Below are 15,915 nucleotides of genomic sequence, written 5' to 3' on the forward strand. Positions count from 1 at the left end.
GACAGCTCCAGAGAAGCGCGCCGGTCCGAGCGTAGGTGCACCGCCCCGAGGCTCTAGGGCTCAGCTCAGTGGCTCCCGGGGTCTCCTCTCCCCGGACTGCTGCCCCGGGCAGGGCCCCCCGCGGGTCCCCCACCCCCCAGCTTCCGAGAGCTCCGGGAAGTGCTGGCGGCGCGGGGCGGGGCTCGCTGTGGGCGCGGCGCGCGCTTCCGGCTCCCGAGGGCCGCGGGGCTGAGGCGGGGTGGACCCCGCGCTGCGGGTCCCTCGGCCCTGCGGCCCGGCTGGCGGTGGACGCGGTGTCACGGCCGGCCCCCTCGGGCCTTCCTCCCACAGTCCTCACGACCCCTGACCGCAGAGCTGCGTCCGTGCGCCAAAAAGGCGTCCCCCGCCCGCTGGGCCCAGGGACAAGACGGCCGCAGGCCAGGTTCCCAAATCATGCTTCTCCCACCTCCTCATTTTCGGGAGTGCGCTGAAAGAGTTGACAATCCCAGGGGAGGCCGGGTTTCGCTTTGGAAGAAGTTCGTCTGGGAGTGTGCGGGCCGAGCTTGTGAAGTCCGGACCGCTGTGCCCCCGAGGGGAGCCCCCGGCCCCGGGCACGGCCCCATCCGCGCCGCTGGGGTGTATTTCCCTGAGACCTCTCCAGGGATCAGCACGACGTCCTCCTCTCGCTGATGCCAGCGCTATCACCCGCTGTGACCTCACCTGCCACTCCGACTGCCAAGGGCACCAGGCCAGGCTCTCATCTTCCGGAGGAGGGGACCCAGGGACACGGTACTCCCCTCTCGAGCCCCGGGCTGTGTCCCTTTGGCCACGGTCCTGACCTCGGCATCTGTTATTCAGTGTGCGGCCCAATCCCCTCCCCGCTGCCCAGCTGCCTCGCCCCAAGGATCAGCCAGCTTCCGGGTCTCAGGGGAAACTAAAGGCTAGTCCTCAAGGAGGACAGGTTTTAACAGATTTTTTAAATTTTTAATTTAAAAAGTTTATTTGAGCAAAAATCATTTGGAATCAAGCAGGGCTCCCAGATTTCTTTTTCTTTAACAACATTGCTGGGTGGGCTGTGGGGGGTCGGGGGGTGGGAGAGGGCGGAGAAAGGTAGTGAACTGGAGATCGACTTGTACACACCGTTATATTTGAAATGGATAAACAGCAAAGACCTACTGAATAGCACAGGGAATTCTGCTCAATGTTATGTGGCAGCCCGGATGGGAGGGGAGTTTGGGGGAAAGCTAATACATGTATATGTATGGCTAAGTCACTTTGCTGTCCATCTGAAACTATCACATTGTTAATAGGCTATCAGTTCAGTTCAGTCGCTCAGTCGTGTCCAACTCTTTGTGACCCCATGAATCGCAGCACGCCAGGCCTCCCTGTCCATCACCAACTACGGAGTTCACGCAGACTCGCGTCCATCGAGTCAGTGATGCCATCCACCCATCTCATCCTCGGTCGTCCCCTTCTCCTCCTGCCCCCAATCCCTCCCAGCATCGAAGTCTTTTCCAATGAGTCAACCCTTCTCACGAGGTGGCCAAAGTACTGGAGTTTCAGCTTTAGCATCATTCCTTCCAAAGAAATCCCAGGGTTGATCTTCAGAATGGTCTGGTTGGATCTCCTTGCACTCCAAGGGACTCTCAAGAGTCTTCTCCAACACCACAGTTCAAAAGCATCAATTCTTCGGCGCTCAGCCTTCTTCACAGTCCAACTCTCACATCCATACATGACTACTGGAAAAACCATAGCCTTGACTAGATGGACCTTAGTCAGCAAAGTAATGTCTCTGCTTTTTAATATGCTATCTAGGTTGGTCAAAACTTTTCTTCCAAGGAGTAAGCGTCTTTTAATTTCATGGCTGCAATTACGATCTGCAGTGATTTTGGAGCCCAAAAAACATAAAGTCTGACACTGTTTCCACTGTTTCCCCATCTATTTCCCATGAAGTGATGGGACCAGATGCCATGATCTTCATTTTCTGAATGTTAAGCTTTAAGCCAACTTTTTCACTCTCCTCTTTTACTTTCATCAAGAGGTTTTTTAGCTCCTCTTCACTTTCTGCCATACGGGTGGTGTCATCTGCATATCTGAGGTTATTGATATTTCTTCCGGCAATCTTAATTCCAGCTTGTGTTTCTTCCAGTCCAGGGTTTCTCATGATGTACTCTGCATAGAAGTTAAATAAGCAGGATGACAATATACAGCCTTGATGTACTCCTTTTCCTATTTGGAACCAGTCTGTTGTTCCATGTCCAGTTCTAACTGTTGCTTCCTGACTTGCATACAGATTTCTCAAGAGGCAGGTTAGGTGGTCTGGTATTCCCATCTCTCTCAGAATTTTCCACAGTTTATTGTGATCCACACAGTCAAAGGCTTTGGCATAGTCAATAAAGCAGAAAGAGATGTTTTTCTGGAACTCTCTTGCTTTTTCCATGATCCAGTGGATGTTGGCAATTTGATCTCTGGTTCCTCTGCCTTTTCTAAAACCAGTTTGAACATCTGGAAGTTCACGGTTCAGGTATTGCTGAAGCCTGGCTTGGAGAATTTTGAGCATTACTTTACTAGTGTGTGAGATGAGTGCAACTGTGTGGTAGTCTGAGCATTCTTTGGCATTGCCTTTCTTTGGGATTGGAAAGAAAACTGACCTTTTCCAGTCCTGTGGCCACTGCTGAGTTTTCCAAATTTGCTGGCATATTGAGTGCAGCCCTTTCACAGCATCATCTTTCAGGATTTGAAATAGCTCTCCTGGAGTTCCATCACCTCCACTAGCTTTGTTCGTAGTGATGCTTTCTAAGTCCCACTTGACTTCACATTCCAGGATGTCTCGCTCTAGATGAGTGATCACACCATCGTGATTATCCAGGTTGTGAAGATCCTTTTTGTACAGTTCTTCTGTGTATTCTCTATACCCCAATACAAAATAAAATATTGAAAAGCATTTTTTAAAAAGAAAGAAACAAGATGAAAAAATTATAATATTTTGGGAGTTTGTTCCCTTCTCACACACTTCCTCTCCCTGACCTTGATCCCTGCATAACCCCATCCCAGACACAGGGTTTAATTCCCTTGTTCCCTGAATTAAAGAGATGACACGCCTTCCCCAGGTCTCTGCATGCTCCGGTTTAGAGGCTGCTGTCATCTGCTGCCTCCCCTTCTGGGTTCAGCTCAGAGTGAGGAGGAGATTCCAGGGCAGGAAACCCCGGAAGAGGCAGAACCCCAGTGCGTCCAGGGGACAAACGCCTCAAGTCTGCCGTGGCGGGGCCAGGGACCTGCTGGCCTGTGCAGAAGCCATCAGTGTTCCCAGCTGGCAGGGCTGCCACAAGAGACCTGCCCACACCAGGCGATTCTTGGGGAGGAGAGGAACCAAGACCTTGAGATGGGAAGTAAAGCCAGCCTCACTGCCAGCCTGTGACACGCCAGGGAGACTGCACAAGAGGGAGGTTGGGAGCGATGAGCCCGGCTGTTTGAGCCACTCCAAGTCCAGCAGGCGTGGGGAGCCCCAGCCCGGAAACCAGCTCTCCACCAGCCTGTGGGACCCAAGGCCTCCCCGCACGGGGCAAGGCCTGGAGCGGCAGAAGCTTCCAGTTAGGGAGAAGCCTCACCAGTGCGGCCAGTGTGTGCAGGAGGATTTTCGGGTGGACATCGGACCAGAGGACCCACACTGGCAAGAAGCCATCTCGTGTAGCCAGCGCGGGAAAGCCTTTACGCACAGCTCCCAGGTCACGCAGGCCCCGCGGTTCCACAGCAGCGAGAAGCCCGTTGCGTGTGCGCGTTGCGGCCCTTCCTTCAGCCAGAGCTCCAGCCTCACTCAGTACCAGCCGGGCCACCCCAGGGAGGAGCGGTATGCCTGCCAGGAGTGCGCGGTGCCTTCAGCATTAGCGCCTTCCTCAGCGAGCATCCACACCGGGGAAAAGCCCTCTGAGTGCAGCTGCACCTTCAGGGCCCTGTCGGACTTCTTCCTGCACCAGAGGGTCCACACTGCGGAGAAGCCTTTCGCTGTGCTGAGTGAGCAGGGCCTTCCTCTGAGCTCTCACCTGAGCCAGCGCAGGTAGGTTCATGACACAGAGTGAACCAAGGCAGCCACTGTGCTGGGGGGGGGGGGGGGGGCGGGGGGACGGGGGCGGCGCACTGGGGCCTCTGCTGCACCGAGCTGACCCTGCACGGGAGGGTGCTGGGGACACTGCGGACGCCTGCGGTGCTTTGGTGCAGGCGTGCGGAGAGCAGCGCTCAGGCTCGCCCTAAAGCTGGCCCCGACACCTGCACCGGGGTTAAGACGCCTGCGCTGGCTCCCTCACGGCAGCCCTGCCGGGCCTTCACTGCCCTTTGGGCCGCCCGGTAACCATGCTAACAGAGTTCCACTGGCTCCGCCTGGCAAGCGGGACCGGAGGTTGCGGCAAGGCGGCAGCGCCCTCTCACTCGCCGGGAAATCTGACGAACATGCTGTTGCAACGAGCTCCGTGGTCCCCCTGCCGGCAGCCCTGAGAAAGGCCTAGACCAGAGGTCAGGCAACGGGGACGAGCACTGCAGGACACCCGCTTCAAGCGGCCAGTGGGCTTTGCGTATGAGCGGACAACGAACTCTTTTCTTTACCCAACTTTTTCCCGCGGCGCCGCGGTGCGGGAGGTGCGGTGGGTGCGCCGCGAGGGGCGGCGACGCCGAATGGAAGTCTAGCTGGAGCAACCCTTCACTGTATTTTCAGGTTTGTGCTGTGTTTTCAGGCTCGTGGCTCCTTTTTGGTCATGGGGCTGGTCGAATAATGCAGGGCATAGTCCCTGGCTTGGAGAACAGTTGAGAAGTGGCGGCCGTGTGGGGACGGTCATGTTTTCAGGTAAGGCCCCATGTCTGTCTACTCGGTGTCTGGTGGGAGCAAAGGTTCTGGTGTGGGAGATCAGATTCGTGTGGTTGGAGTATTTCTTTTGGGAAGAGTGGTCCTCCAGAATATTGCCGGTTTTCCCTTAAGATGTGTCTTGAATGCTATTTCTAGTCATCCTTTTGAGATGTCTTCATTTTTACGTGTGCTTTATGATTTGTGAAACGTTACACATAAATAGTGCAGTGCGGGATTGGGCATGCATTCAGTGTTTACTGATGCAGGAAATGCCTCAGACACAGGCTCCTGAGGATGGGCTGGTGGGAGACAGGTGCAGGGAGCCCCGTTTGTTGGAGATTCTGGGAGAGTGTCCAGAGGGGCCCCCGGGGATGACTGGGAGTCCAGGGCTGGAAGAGTCGTGGCCTGCAAGTACTTTGGATGCCGGCGATGGTCCAGCTTCTGCCCTTTGGGCCACGTGGCTTATGTCTGTATTCTGCCCTCTGCCCTCGCATTCTGAAGCTGTTTCTGAGCCCAAAAAGTTAACGTCTAGGCAGTTGGTGGGGCTTCAAATTACCTGTTCTCTCCCCTCCTGGCCTTTCTGCTGCCCAGCTGCCCGCCAGAAAGCCTGTCCACTGTAGTTGGCTCCTTCATCCTTCCCCCTGCACCATGGCAGGTCTGCAGGCTCCAGCACTCTGGGCAGTAAGAGGGAACTGGAAAAGCCAGTGGGCTTCATTCACCTCTGTGTCCTGCACCTGCAGTGACCAGCAGCTGTGTTCCAGTAGTGCCTGTTCCACTGACTGGGCCCTGGAAGGCGGAAGGTGGCAGAGCAAAGGTGCTGACCAGGTTTCTCTTTCTCTCTCTCGGTTGTTAATGTCAGAAGAGGTGATGGACCCAGGGCAGGGCTCACCTAGGAGAGTGTGGCTGAGGGCAGGCAGTAGAGGGATTTGCACTGTTCCCCAGGGGATGTGAGTGGAGAAGCACACCTGTGTGCAGTTGGGGCCACAGGCCAGGCTGAGTTCAGCTCTCCCTGCCTCGAGCTGGCCCAGCCCTGGCAGCACTGAAGCCCCTCCACTCCTCTGGGCACTGGCCAGCTCTCTGGGGCCCAGAGCCTAGACATGCAAGCCAAGTGGACCCCCTACCCACTCACAGAGCAAGTGACACTGGCTTGGGTAGCATGTGGGGTCAGGGGTTGCTACTGGAACCCCAGGAATCTGGGTTTTCTGGTGGTCATGGAGGTCTCTGTCCCCTGCGCACCTCTCATCTCTGCAGGCCCCTGTGGCCTCGGGCTCCAACTGCTCAGGTCTGACACTATCTCAGCCCGGGCTGCAGAGGACACAGCCCTGTCTCCCCCCGGCTGCTGCACAAACCCTAGTCAGGTCACAGGCCCATCCTGGGGAAGCTGGTGGTATTGGTTCCAGAATGATCTAAGGAAGATAGGGCAGGGGCACACCCCAGAAAGGCGGGGCCCTGGCAGAAGCAAACAACAGGCCCCCCAGTTGCACCCCTGATCCTGCTGGAGAAGAAAAGCCAGTGCACATCCCACTAGAGCCCGAATGAGAAAGCTCACTCTGGCACCTGGCTGTGGAAGCGACAGATACATGATGGGACCCCATGGGGACGTCATGTGGGGCCTCTGCGTCCCCCCATGGGACGTCCTGCGTCCTGGGACGTCAGCGTCGGCCTCTTTGGCGCCATCAGAAGGCAGACTCAGCGTGCAGTTTATGTCTCCTCTGGGGCTTGCAGGGGAGACAGGCTTAATCCATTTCTACAAGCTCATCAACAAGCTCTGTTTGTCAGGACCTCACTTTTTTGATAAAACTTGACAAAGCACATTTTTCCCTATTATATAAACAGAATATATTGTAGAAAATTTGGGAAATGCAGAAAAGTAGAAAGAAATCACACTAGTTCACATCACATGGCAGAACCATACCTTTTAACTTTTTATATCTATACAAATTCTTTTTTCCCCAAATCTTTTTAGGATGGATTGCATCCATTATGCCTCTTAGCTCCATAACCCTTTCATGTGTGTTTCCGACACTCAGGGATGTTCTCTTACAGACCCTCACTGCAGGTACCAAGTCCAGGTAACTGGACACCGACACAACACCCAGCCAAGTGGGGCCTCTCATCCTGTCCATGATATTTTCCCTTCAACCCAGCATCCAGCAGGGTCACATCTTGTCTCTGGTTGCCCTGTGTCCTTAGGAATCTTCAGTGTGGGGCAGTTCCTCAGCCTTTCTTTTCTCCCCAGAGATGGTTTATTAGTTGCAGGGGAAACATGGTGCCCACAGTCAGAAAACCAGACAGGAGTGACCATGTGATCAAAATGATCTCTAGCCAGTGACGAGTTGGTGGACCCCATGTAGCTACACGTGACACCCAGAGGACACGTCGTTGCAGGATTCCAGCAGGAGAGGCGTGGCCCGTGTCCAGTGATGAGGGAGGGGAAGGGAATGGGCCAAGGCTCAGAGCGAGGCAGGAGCGAGCCGGGCAAGGTCAAGGACTGGTGACTGGTTTCACAGCTGGGGGAGCCGGAGGAAGAAGCACCACTGGAGAGGGGGTGAAGGCTGGGGGCCAGCGTCGGGCTGAGGGAGGGAAGGCTTGCTGCCAGCCGCCCACTGGCCTGTGTGCTGAGTGGGCTGAGAGCGTGGGTGGCTGCCAGAACAGAGCAGAGGGGCAGTGCCAGGGGCCAGGAAGGTGTTAGGATGGGGTGGCTGAGGAGCAAACTGGAGCATCTAAAGGAAAGTGCCTGGAGCATGGAGAGACAGCACAGTGCCGTGCTGGGCACAGGACATCCACCTCCCAGGACCAGACCCATGTCTGAGGCTGACGCTGGAAAGGTTTCTTGGCCGGGGTTCAACACAAGACCCTGTGTTGATCCACTCTGCACACAGCCCCACCGCGTAGCCTATGGGGCTCAGAGAACGCCCGCCCTCCAAACCTGAATCCTGCCCACAGGCTCCTGAGCCCGCAGGGGAGACCCCAGTCCTGGCCAGCACCTCACCTCAGCGTAGGAGAGACGCCAGGAACGGACCGGCCAGGCTGTGCCCCGGCTCGTGCAGCCCGAGGAAACCCTGAGATAGTAAAGCCCTCGAGTATGTAGTCGCTGCGACCAGAGGGGAGGGACCAGCCCGGGGACGCAGGGCAGGCGGGAGGAGAGGGTCCACCTGCCAAGACCAGCCGCCGTCAGGCTCCGGCTTCCTGCCCTCGGCGGATCTCCGTGGAGAGGGCGGCCAGGGGTCTCTCCGGCTCTGCCTGCCCCTTCCCCCGGGCGCTCCCTGCTTTCTCCACGAGCGCCGGCCTCCTCCGTCGGTGTCTTCGCCCACTGCGCAGTCAGCGAGGTCACCATCCCGAGTGACGACCCAGGCCTCGGGCCCTGACCCGGTGGAGGCCACGGGGCTGGCGGGGAGGGCTCGCGCGGGAAGGGGAGGGCCCAGGAGGCGTCCCGGAGGTCTGCGGAGGAAACCCAAGCAGGGGCGGGAGCGGTGAATGTGAAAGTGTACGGACAACCGCCGAGGGTCGTGCACGCGAGGCTAGGGAGCCCTGCCCGGACTCGCGCAGGCAGGTCCACGCCCCCCGCGGCTCCGGCTGCTGCCCGCGTCCCCCAGGGCAGCCGAGTGCCGGTCCTCCGGCGCCTAGAGCGTCACCGGAACTGCCTGCGCCGCCTGGGTGGGCGCTGCTTCCCGCGAGCGGAGGGGCTCCGGGTGAGTGCGGGCGATCCTGGGGCTCGGCGGGGAGAGGGCAGGGTGCGGAGGCCTGGCCGCGCAGGGGCAGGAGACCGAGACAGGCCCGGGGGGGCGGGCACCGGGACCCTGTCTGTCCCCGGCTGCGCTTGTGAGAAGGCTCACGTCCCGGAGGAGAGCGGAGGCGGCGGGCGGCTCTGACCTCGTCGGGGCCAGAGAGAGCCTCCCCCGCCCAGGGTGACGCCCCGGGACAGCCTCCATGCCCCAGGGTGACGCCCCGGGACAGCCTCCGTGCCCCAGGGTGACGCCCCGGGACAGCCTCCGTGCCCCAGGGTGACGCCCCGGGACAGCCTCCGTGCCTCAGGGTGACGCCCCGGGACAGCCTCCGTGCCTCAGGGTGACGCCCCGGGACAGCCTCCGTGCCCCAGGGTGACGCCCTGGGACAGCCTCAGTGCCCCAGGGAGATGCCCCGGGACAGCCCCGTCCCTGAGGTGGAATCAGTGTGCCTGTAACGCCTTTGTAAATTGTTGAATTACCAGCAGTGCAGTGCTCCTTGTCCTTTCCCAACGGTGCGTGAAGGTGTTTGTTTCCCTAATTGTCTCAATGTACCTAAGGGGCCACTGCTTTGAAGCCTTTGCTACTTTTAGACTGAAACATATTTTAAATTTCATTTTTAATTGCCAACCACGTGGAACAATGTGGTACCCGTGTTTAAAATCTATATATTAGCTGCTTGTTTATTTTCTTCTCTGGTTACCTGCTCGTAACTTTTGCTAGTTTTTCACGCTTTCTTATGTATATATAATAGGATATCTTTAGGCTATGAATCCTTACCTGTGTTGCAGGTATCTCTCCCGTTTGGGTTTTTTTTCTTAATCTGTTTTTTATACTAAATGTCCTGTGTAGTTAAGTCTGTTGGACTTCACCGTTGGTGTCACGCTTAGCAAAAGCATTCCTCAGTTCAAAATTACACCATTCAGATGACTTTTTATTTTTTTGGTTTCATGTTTTTATATTCAGATCTTTATCAAGAAAAATTCAAATACATAGAAATGTCTCCAGACATTTATGCATGTGTGCGTGCTAGGTCTCTTTGCGACCCCATGGACCGTAGCCTGCCAGGCTCCTCTGTCCATGGGATTCTCCAGGCAAGAACACTGGAGTGGGTTGCCATGCCCTCCTTCAGGGGAACTTCTCCCAGGATCGAACATGCGTCTCTTGTGTCTCCTGCCCTGCCAGATGGGTTCTTTACCACTAGCGCCACCTGGGAAGCCCAAGGACGGCTTAAAGGTGCTGGTTCATCCCTCGTGGATCTGAGACCACAGCAGGCAACTGACAGGTGCTGCCTCATCGGTCTGGGCTCCTCATCTGCTGGGAGGCTAGGGTGAGGGGAGCTAGCGTGGCCTAGACAGAGCTCCCACTAGTTTCTGGGGTGTCTGCTTATTCAGGACCTTGGTTTATACTGAGGTGGCTCCTCCAGGGCAGGCTCTGAATCTCCCTTCACTGAAGGAGCTCTGACGTCCCCCCTGTCATTTTCTCCCCTTTTTCCTCTTTCTCCCGGACAGGGGTCCCACTGTTGGCATTTCTGCAGGAAGCAGCAAACAGAGCCCGGCCTGGGTCTCCAGACCACCACGGAGAGGGCTGCCCTGATGGACAAAAGCACAGGTGAGGGGGGTGGGGCGGCCCGGCCCAGAGGGCTGTCCTGGACTGAGATGTGGGGACAGCTTAGGAGTTGGAGCTTCCCCATCAACCTGCCTGGCGGCTGTGGAGATGTCAGTGGACTCTGGCAGCTTCTGATGCTCACAGCGCCCTACCTTCATGCCTTTGTGCTCCCCATACCCCACCTTCTTTGCTCTCCAGGCCACACTTTTTTTCCCCATAATATTCACTCATTCAGCTGTGCCAGGTCTTAGTTGTTGTACGTGGGATCTTTTAGTTGCTGTGTGTGAACTCTCAGTTGCGGCAGGCGGAGTCTAGTTCCCTGACCAGGAGTCAAACCCAGGCCCCCTGCATTGGGCGTGTGGAGTCTTTTCTCCTAGCCACACTCTGCAGCCCACTCTCTCTCTGGAACCCCAACCTGGATACCTCTGAGAACAAGAATTTTGTTTTTTAAATTGTAGTTGATTTACAGTGTTGTTAGTTTCAGGTGTACAGCAGAGGGATTCAGTTGTATGTATATTCTTTCTCATGTTCTTTTCCATTATGTTATTGTAAGATAATGAATATAATTCCATGTGTTATACAGGAGGACCTTGTTCATCCATTGGGTTGCCCAAATAATTTGGGTTTTTGGTAAGATGTTACAGAAAAACTTGAATAAACTACTTGGCCAATCCCAGGTATTTTTGTTTATATTGACTGCCTCTATTTTTTTTTTAACCAATATTTTATATATAGTAGTTTGTATCTGCTAATTCCAAACTCCTAATTTATGCCTCCTCGCTTCGCTCCTTCTCCCTTTCCCCTTTGGTAATCATGAATTTGGTTTTGGTCTGTGAGTCTGTTTTGTAAATAAGTTAATTTGTATCAGTTTTTTAGATTCCACATATAAGTGATATCCTGTATTTGACTGACTTCTCCAGTAAGATAGCATCTAGGTCCATCCATGTTGCTGCAGAGGGCATCATCTCATTCTTTGTGGTTGAGTACTGTTGCATTGTCTGTGTGCACCACGCCTGTCATTTGTCGACGGACATTTAGGTTGTTTGCATATCTTGGCTGTGAACCTAGTGCTGCTGTGAATACTGGGGTGCATGTATCCTTTTGAGTTTTACCCAGATATATGTCCAGAAGTGGGATTTCTGGATCATATGGCAATTCTGTTTTGGGGTTTTAAAGGAACCTCCATACTGTTTTCCATAATGTCTGCACCGGTTTACATTCCCACCAACAGTGTAGGAGCCCTTTTCTCCACACCCGCTCCAGCATGTTATTTGTAAACTTTTTAGTGATGGTCATTTTGACCAGTGTAAGGTCTTTCCTGTTGTTTTGGTTTGTATTTCTCTAATAATTACCAGTGTTGAGCATCATTTCATGTGCCTGTTGGGCATCTGTGTGTCTTCTTTGGAGAAATGTCTATTTAGAGCTTCGGCCCATTTTTTGATTGAGCTGGTTTTTTGTAAATGAGTTGGATGAGCTGCTTCTATATTTTGTAAGTTCAGTCCTTGTCAGTCACAACACTTGCAAATATTTTCTCCCATTTCTGTAGCTTGTTTTGCTTATGGTTTCCTTTGCTGTGCAGAAGTTTGTAAGTTTGATTAGGTCCCATTTGTTTTTGCTTTCATTTCTTCTGCTTTGGGAGACTGATGTAACAAAACATTGCTATGGTTTATGTCAGAATGTTTTGCCTGTGTTCTCCTCTAGGAGTTTTACAGTATCACATCTTATATCTAACCCTTTAGGCCATTTTGAGTTTATTTTCATGTATGGTGTTAGAGAATGTTCTAAACTTCATTGATTTACATGCAGCTGTCCAGCTTTCTCAGCACCACCCTATGGGTGCTCTGGGATGAAGGCTTCTCTGCTGGAGGTGGCCTGTGGCTCTGGGGCATTGAGCAGCCTCCCTGGCTTTCCCCACTTGGTACCAATGTAACAAAAAGTAGGGTCGAGCTGCTCACCCCCTCAAAAGCCAATAGAAGCAAGGGTGACAGAAAGGAAAGTTTGCTTTATTTTGGATGCCAGCAACCTTGATTTGAGAGGTGGGGGCAGTCAAGTCCACAGTGTTGTCTCAGGGGGTCCAGGGTCTGAGAAAGAGGCTGGATCCCAGCATGTGCCATCAGCACTGCTTGCCCCTGTACTCCCGGATCTCTGCTTTGTTTCCTCCTGCTCTGCTGCCGACTGCTCTCTGGGCTCCAGTCCATGTGCCCAAACCAGGGAGTCACCAGAGCCTGACTGAGGGTCTGTCCCCAGGCCTGAGACTGGGCAGACTGAGATTAGAGGCTTGGGCTTTTCTGGAGTCTCAGGAAAGGACACTGACCACCCTCCCCCGGTCCCTCATCCATCCTGAGACCATAGAGGTTAGAGGTGGAGAACTGGGCAAGACGAGGACAGGCAGGATCACAGGCATCTTGCTGTCAGCTGTCAGCACACAGCTCTCCAGCACGACCTGTGTGTCCTTAGCCGAGTTCTCTTCTGAGTTGTGTATCTCTGCCCTCTTTTCCAGCTTACCAGGCTTCCTGCTGTGCAGCTTCAGCAGCTGAGCACGGGGCTCAGAGTGCAGAGCTGATGCCTCAGCAGGCAGCCCTGAAAGAAGGGGGCCATGGAGAGGCCACACCAGGACTGTTACAGGGTCCTTCCTGGACACTGGGGCTTCCAGACCCTTGTGGGAAGGAGGAAGCTGCAGAGAGACCCAGAGGTTCCCCTCGGGGACATGAGGTTCATGAGGACAGAGTGTCCAGGTCAGAGGTCACCCTGAACACAGCGTTGGCAGTAGATGGGAGAGGCCCCTGGAAAGGGCGGCCTTACCGATGCAGCACCTGTGACAGGAGCTTCAAATGCTATTCAGACGTGGTGAAGCACCAGAGCATTCACTCTGGGGAGAAGCCCTACGAGTGTAGTGACTGCGGGAAAGCCTTCATCCACAGCTCCCATGTCGTCAGGCACCAGCGCATTCACAATGGGGAGAAGCCTTACATCTGTAAGGAGTGTGGGAAAGCCTTCAGCCAGAGCTTCAACCTCATCAGACACCAGAGGATCCACACAGGAGAGAAGCCGTATGAATGTGCTGAGTGCGGCAAGTCCTTCAGTCAGAGGTCAGACGCTATGAAGCACCAGAGGATTCACACAGGGGAGCGGCTCTACGAGTGCAGCGAGTGTGGGAAAACCTTCATCCACAGCTCAAACGTCATCCGGCACCAAAGGATTCACCACAGAGAGAACCCCTACGAATGCAAAGAGTGTGGGAAAGCCTTCAGCCAGAGCTCCAACCTCATTCAGCACCAGCGAGTCCACACAGGGGAGAAGCCCTATGCCTGCCAGGAGTGCGGGCGCGCCTTCAGCCGCAGCTCCTTCCTTAGTGAGCACCGGCGCATCCACACTGGGGAGAAGCCCTATGAGTGCGGCGAGTGCGGCCGCTCCTTCAGGGCCCTGTCAGGCTTCTTCCGGCACCAGAGGATCCACACAGGGGAGAAGCCCTTCCGCTGTGCGCAGTGCGGCAGGGCCTTCCGCCTGAGCTTTCACCTTATCCAGCACCAACGGGTTCATGGCACAGAGTGAACCTGCTCTGGGGTGAACGTAGAGGAAAAGTTGAGTAAACAAGGCTGGAGGGTGGGTAGCACGCCCTTCAGTCTTTGCCAGCACCCCGGGGCTCGTGAGCTGTGCTCCACTGGCCACAGGAAGATAACACTGTCTTGTGGTCTGTGAGCTGCCCATGGAGGCCTGAAGTTTACCACCACCTCCGGGAGCAGCGGAAAGGAAAGAGGCTGGGGAAGGAGACTTGATGCTGACATGTGCCTCTGAAGCTGCTGTACTTCATTTTCATAGCACTGGGGTTTCCTGGAGTATAGTTTACATGTAATGTGATGCCCAGCTCTTAAGTGTTTGGTTATATAACAAATACAACCTGTTCTGACCTTTATGACTACCACGCTATCAAGATGCTCACTATTTCCATCAATCCAGAAAGACTCCTCGGGCCCCTCATCCTTAGAAGCAACCAACAATGTTGTTTTTGTCACTATAGTTTTGCTTGTTCTGAAATGTTATATAAATAGTGATATAATTTATACTCTTTATGTATTTTTCCCTGTGCTTAAGTTTTGAGGTTTATCCATGCATCAGAAGTTTGTTTTTGTTTTTTTTTTTAATGTTCATAGCACTTTTGAAAAGTGGTCACTGTTCATGATCTAATACCTCAGACATCACAATACAGCAGCTTTACAGATACCTGTAAATGTTACTTGCCAGATAGGAAGGGAGAGGTGTCTTTGTTGGAGATGCTACTCTGAGTATCATAAAACTGCCATAACAAGCTGAGTGAGGTCGTGTTACTGAAAGCTGACTGTAATGTAACCTGGCCACAAGTCTTGGGGGTTCAGCTGCAGGACCCAAATCTGTCGTCGTCAGGCTGTGGTTTGGTGCCCCTTCATGGGAACTGTCTGCTCTAGATTAACTCCTGACTGAATTATGGGGGTCCTGTAGCTGGCTGGGATTTCTAAAACAGTAGCTCAACTCGGGGGCTTCTGTTGGTACCTGTCTGTTTTATGGTGTCCACTCAGGTGACAGGGCTGTAGAGCCTGTAGGGGCAGAGGTGCCCTCAGAGTGGATTCAGTGGCTCCATAGCACTGGGCTGCCGGCTCCTGGGCCAAAGTGAGGTAGAAAGCCGAGCCTGGAGCTCCCATGCGGAGGCAGGACCTGGGTTTGTGCTACCTCCCAGGTATAACAGCTCTCTGGAGGAAAGTTTCCCCTGCTTAGATTCTGATGGCCCTGGATCATGAGGTCAAAGCAATGAACTTAAAGAAGTCACCAAGCACAGAGGACAGCATCTCATTGAATGAGGGTTAACAAAACCAGCAAAGAACAGATACAGACCACAAAGAACTGCAGAGTATTGAAACTACCAGATAATGCAGGCAAGAGAATAGTTATGTGTGAATGTTTAAAGAAATATTAATAAGACGTCTTCCCACTAAAATCTAGAACAAGACAAGGATGCCCACTGTCACCATTTCTATTCAACATAGTACTGAAATCCTAGCCACAGCAGTCAGACAAGAGAAAGAAAACATATCCCAACTGGAAGAGGAGGGAAAATTACCATTATATGCAGATGACATGATACTGTATATGCAAAGCCCTAAGGAGTCCACACAAAAACACTAGAACTGATAAATTCAGCAGGGTGACAGGATACAATATTAACATACAGAAACCTGTTGCATTTCTTTACACTAACAATGAAATACTGGAAAGGTAAAGTAAAAAAAAAAAAAAAAAAGTCCCTTTTAACATCACATGAAGAAAAAATAAAATACTTAGGAATAAACCTGGCCAAGGAGGTAAAAGACATACACTCAGAACTATGAACACTAACAAAGGAAACTGAGATGATTTATAGAAATGGAAAGGTGCTCTTCCCTTCTGTGGCCATCGCTGAAGCGCCAGCACCCAAAATGAAATTCAGTCCCTTTGTGACTCCTGACCAAAGCAAGAATCGAAAAAGGCATTTCAATGTGCCTTCCCACATTCGCAGGAAAATTATGTCTTCTCTTTCTAAAGAGCTAAGACATAAGTACAACGTTCGATCCATGTCCATCCAAAAGGATGAGGAAGTTCAGGTTGTATGAGGGCACTACAAAGGGCAGCAAATCGGCAAAGAAGTCCAGGTTTACAGGAAGAAATACATCATCTACATTGAATGAATGCAGCAGGAGAAGGCTAATGGCACAAGTGTCCGCGTGGGCATTCACCCCAGCAAGGTGGTTATCACCAGAT

General features: G+C 53.4%; 1 protein-coding gene across 1 annotated transcript; it reads left to right on the forward strand.

Moving 5' to 3' along the window:
* ZNF696 (zinc finger protein 696) lies at positions 8,188 to 14,264 on the forward strand. The gene is made up of 3 exons (XM_018058686.1): positions 8,188 to 8,505; positions 10,050 to 10,149; positions 12,647 to 14,264. The coding sequence occupies exons 2-3, from the start codon at positions 10,134 to 10,136 to the stop codon at positions 13,696 to 13,698; spliced, it is 1,068 nt and encodes a 355-aa protein (XP_017914175.1). The 5' UTR covers positions 8,188 to 8,505; positions 10,050 to 10,133; the 3' UTR covers positions 13,699 to 14,264.

This window comes from Capra hircus, chromosome 14, assembly GCF_001704415.2.
Source record: "Capra hircus breed San Clemente chromosome 14, ASM170441v1, whole genome shotgun sequence".
NCBI classification, from domain to species: domain Eukaryota; kingdom Metazoa; phylum Chordata; class Mammalia; order Artiodactyla; family Bovidae; genus Capra; species Capra hircus.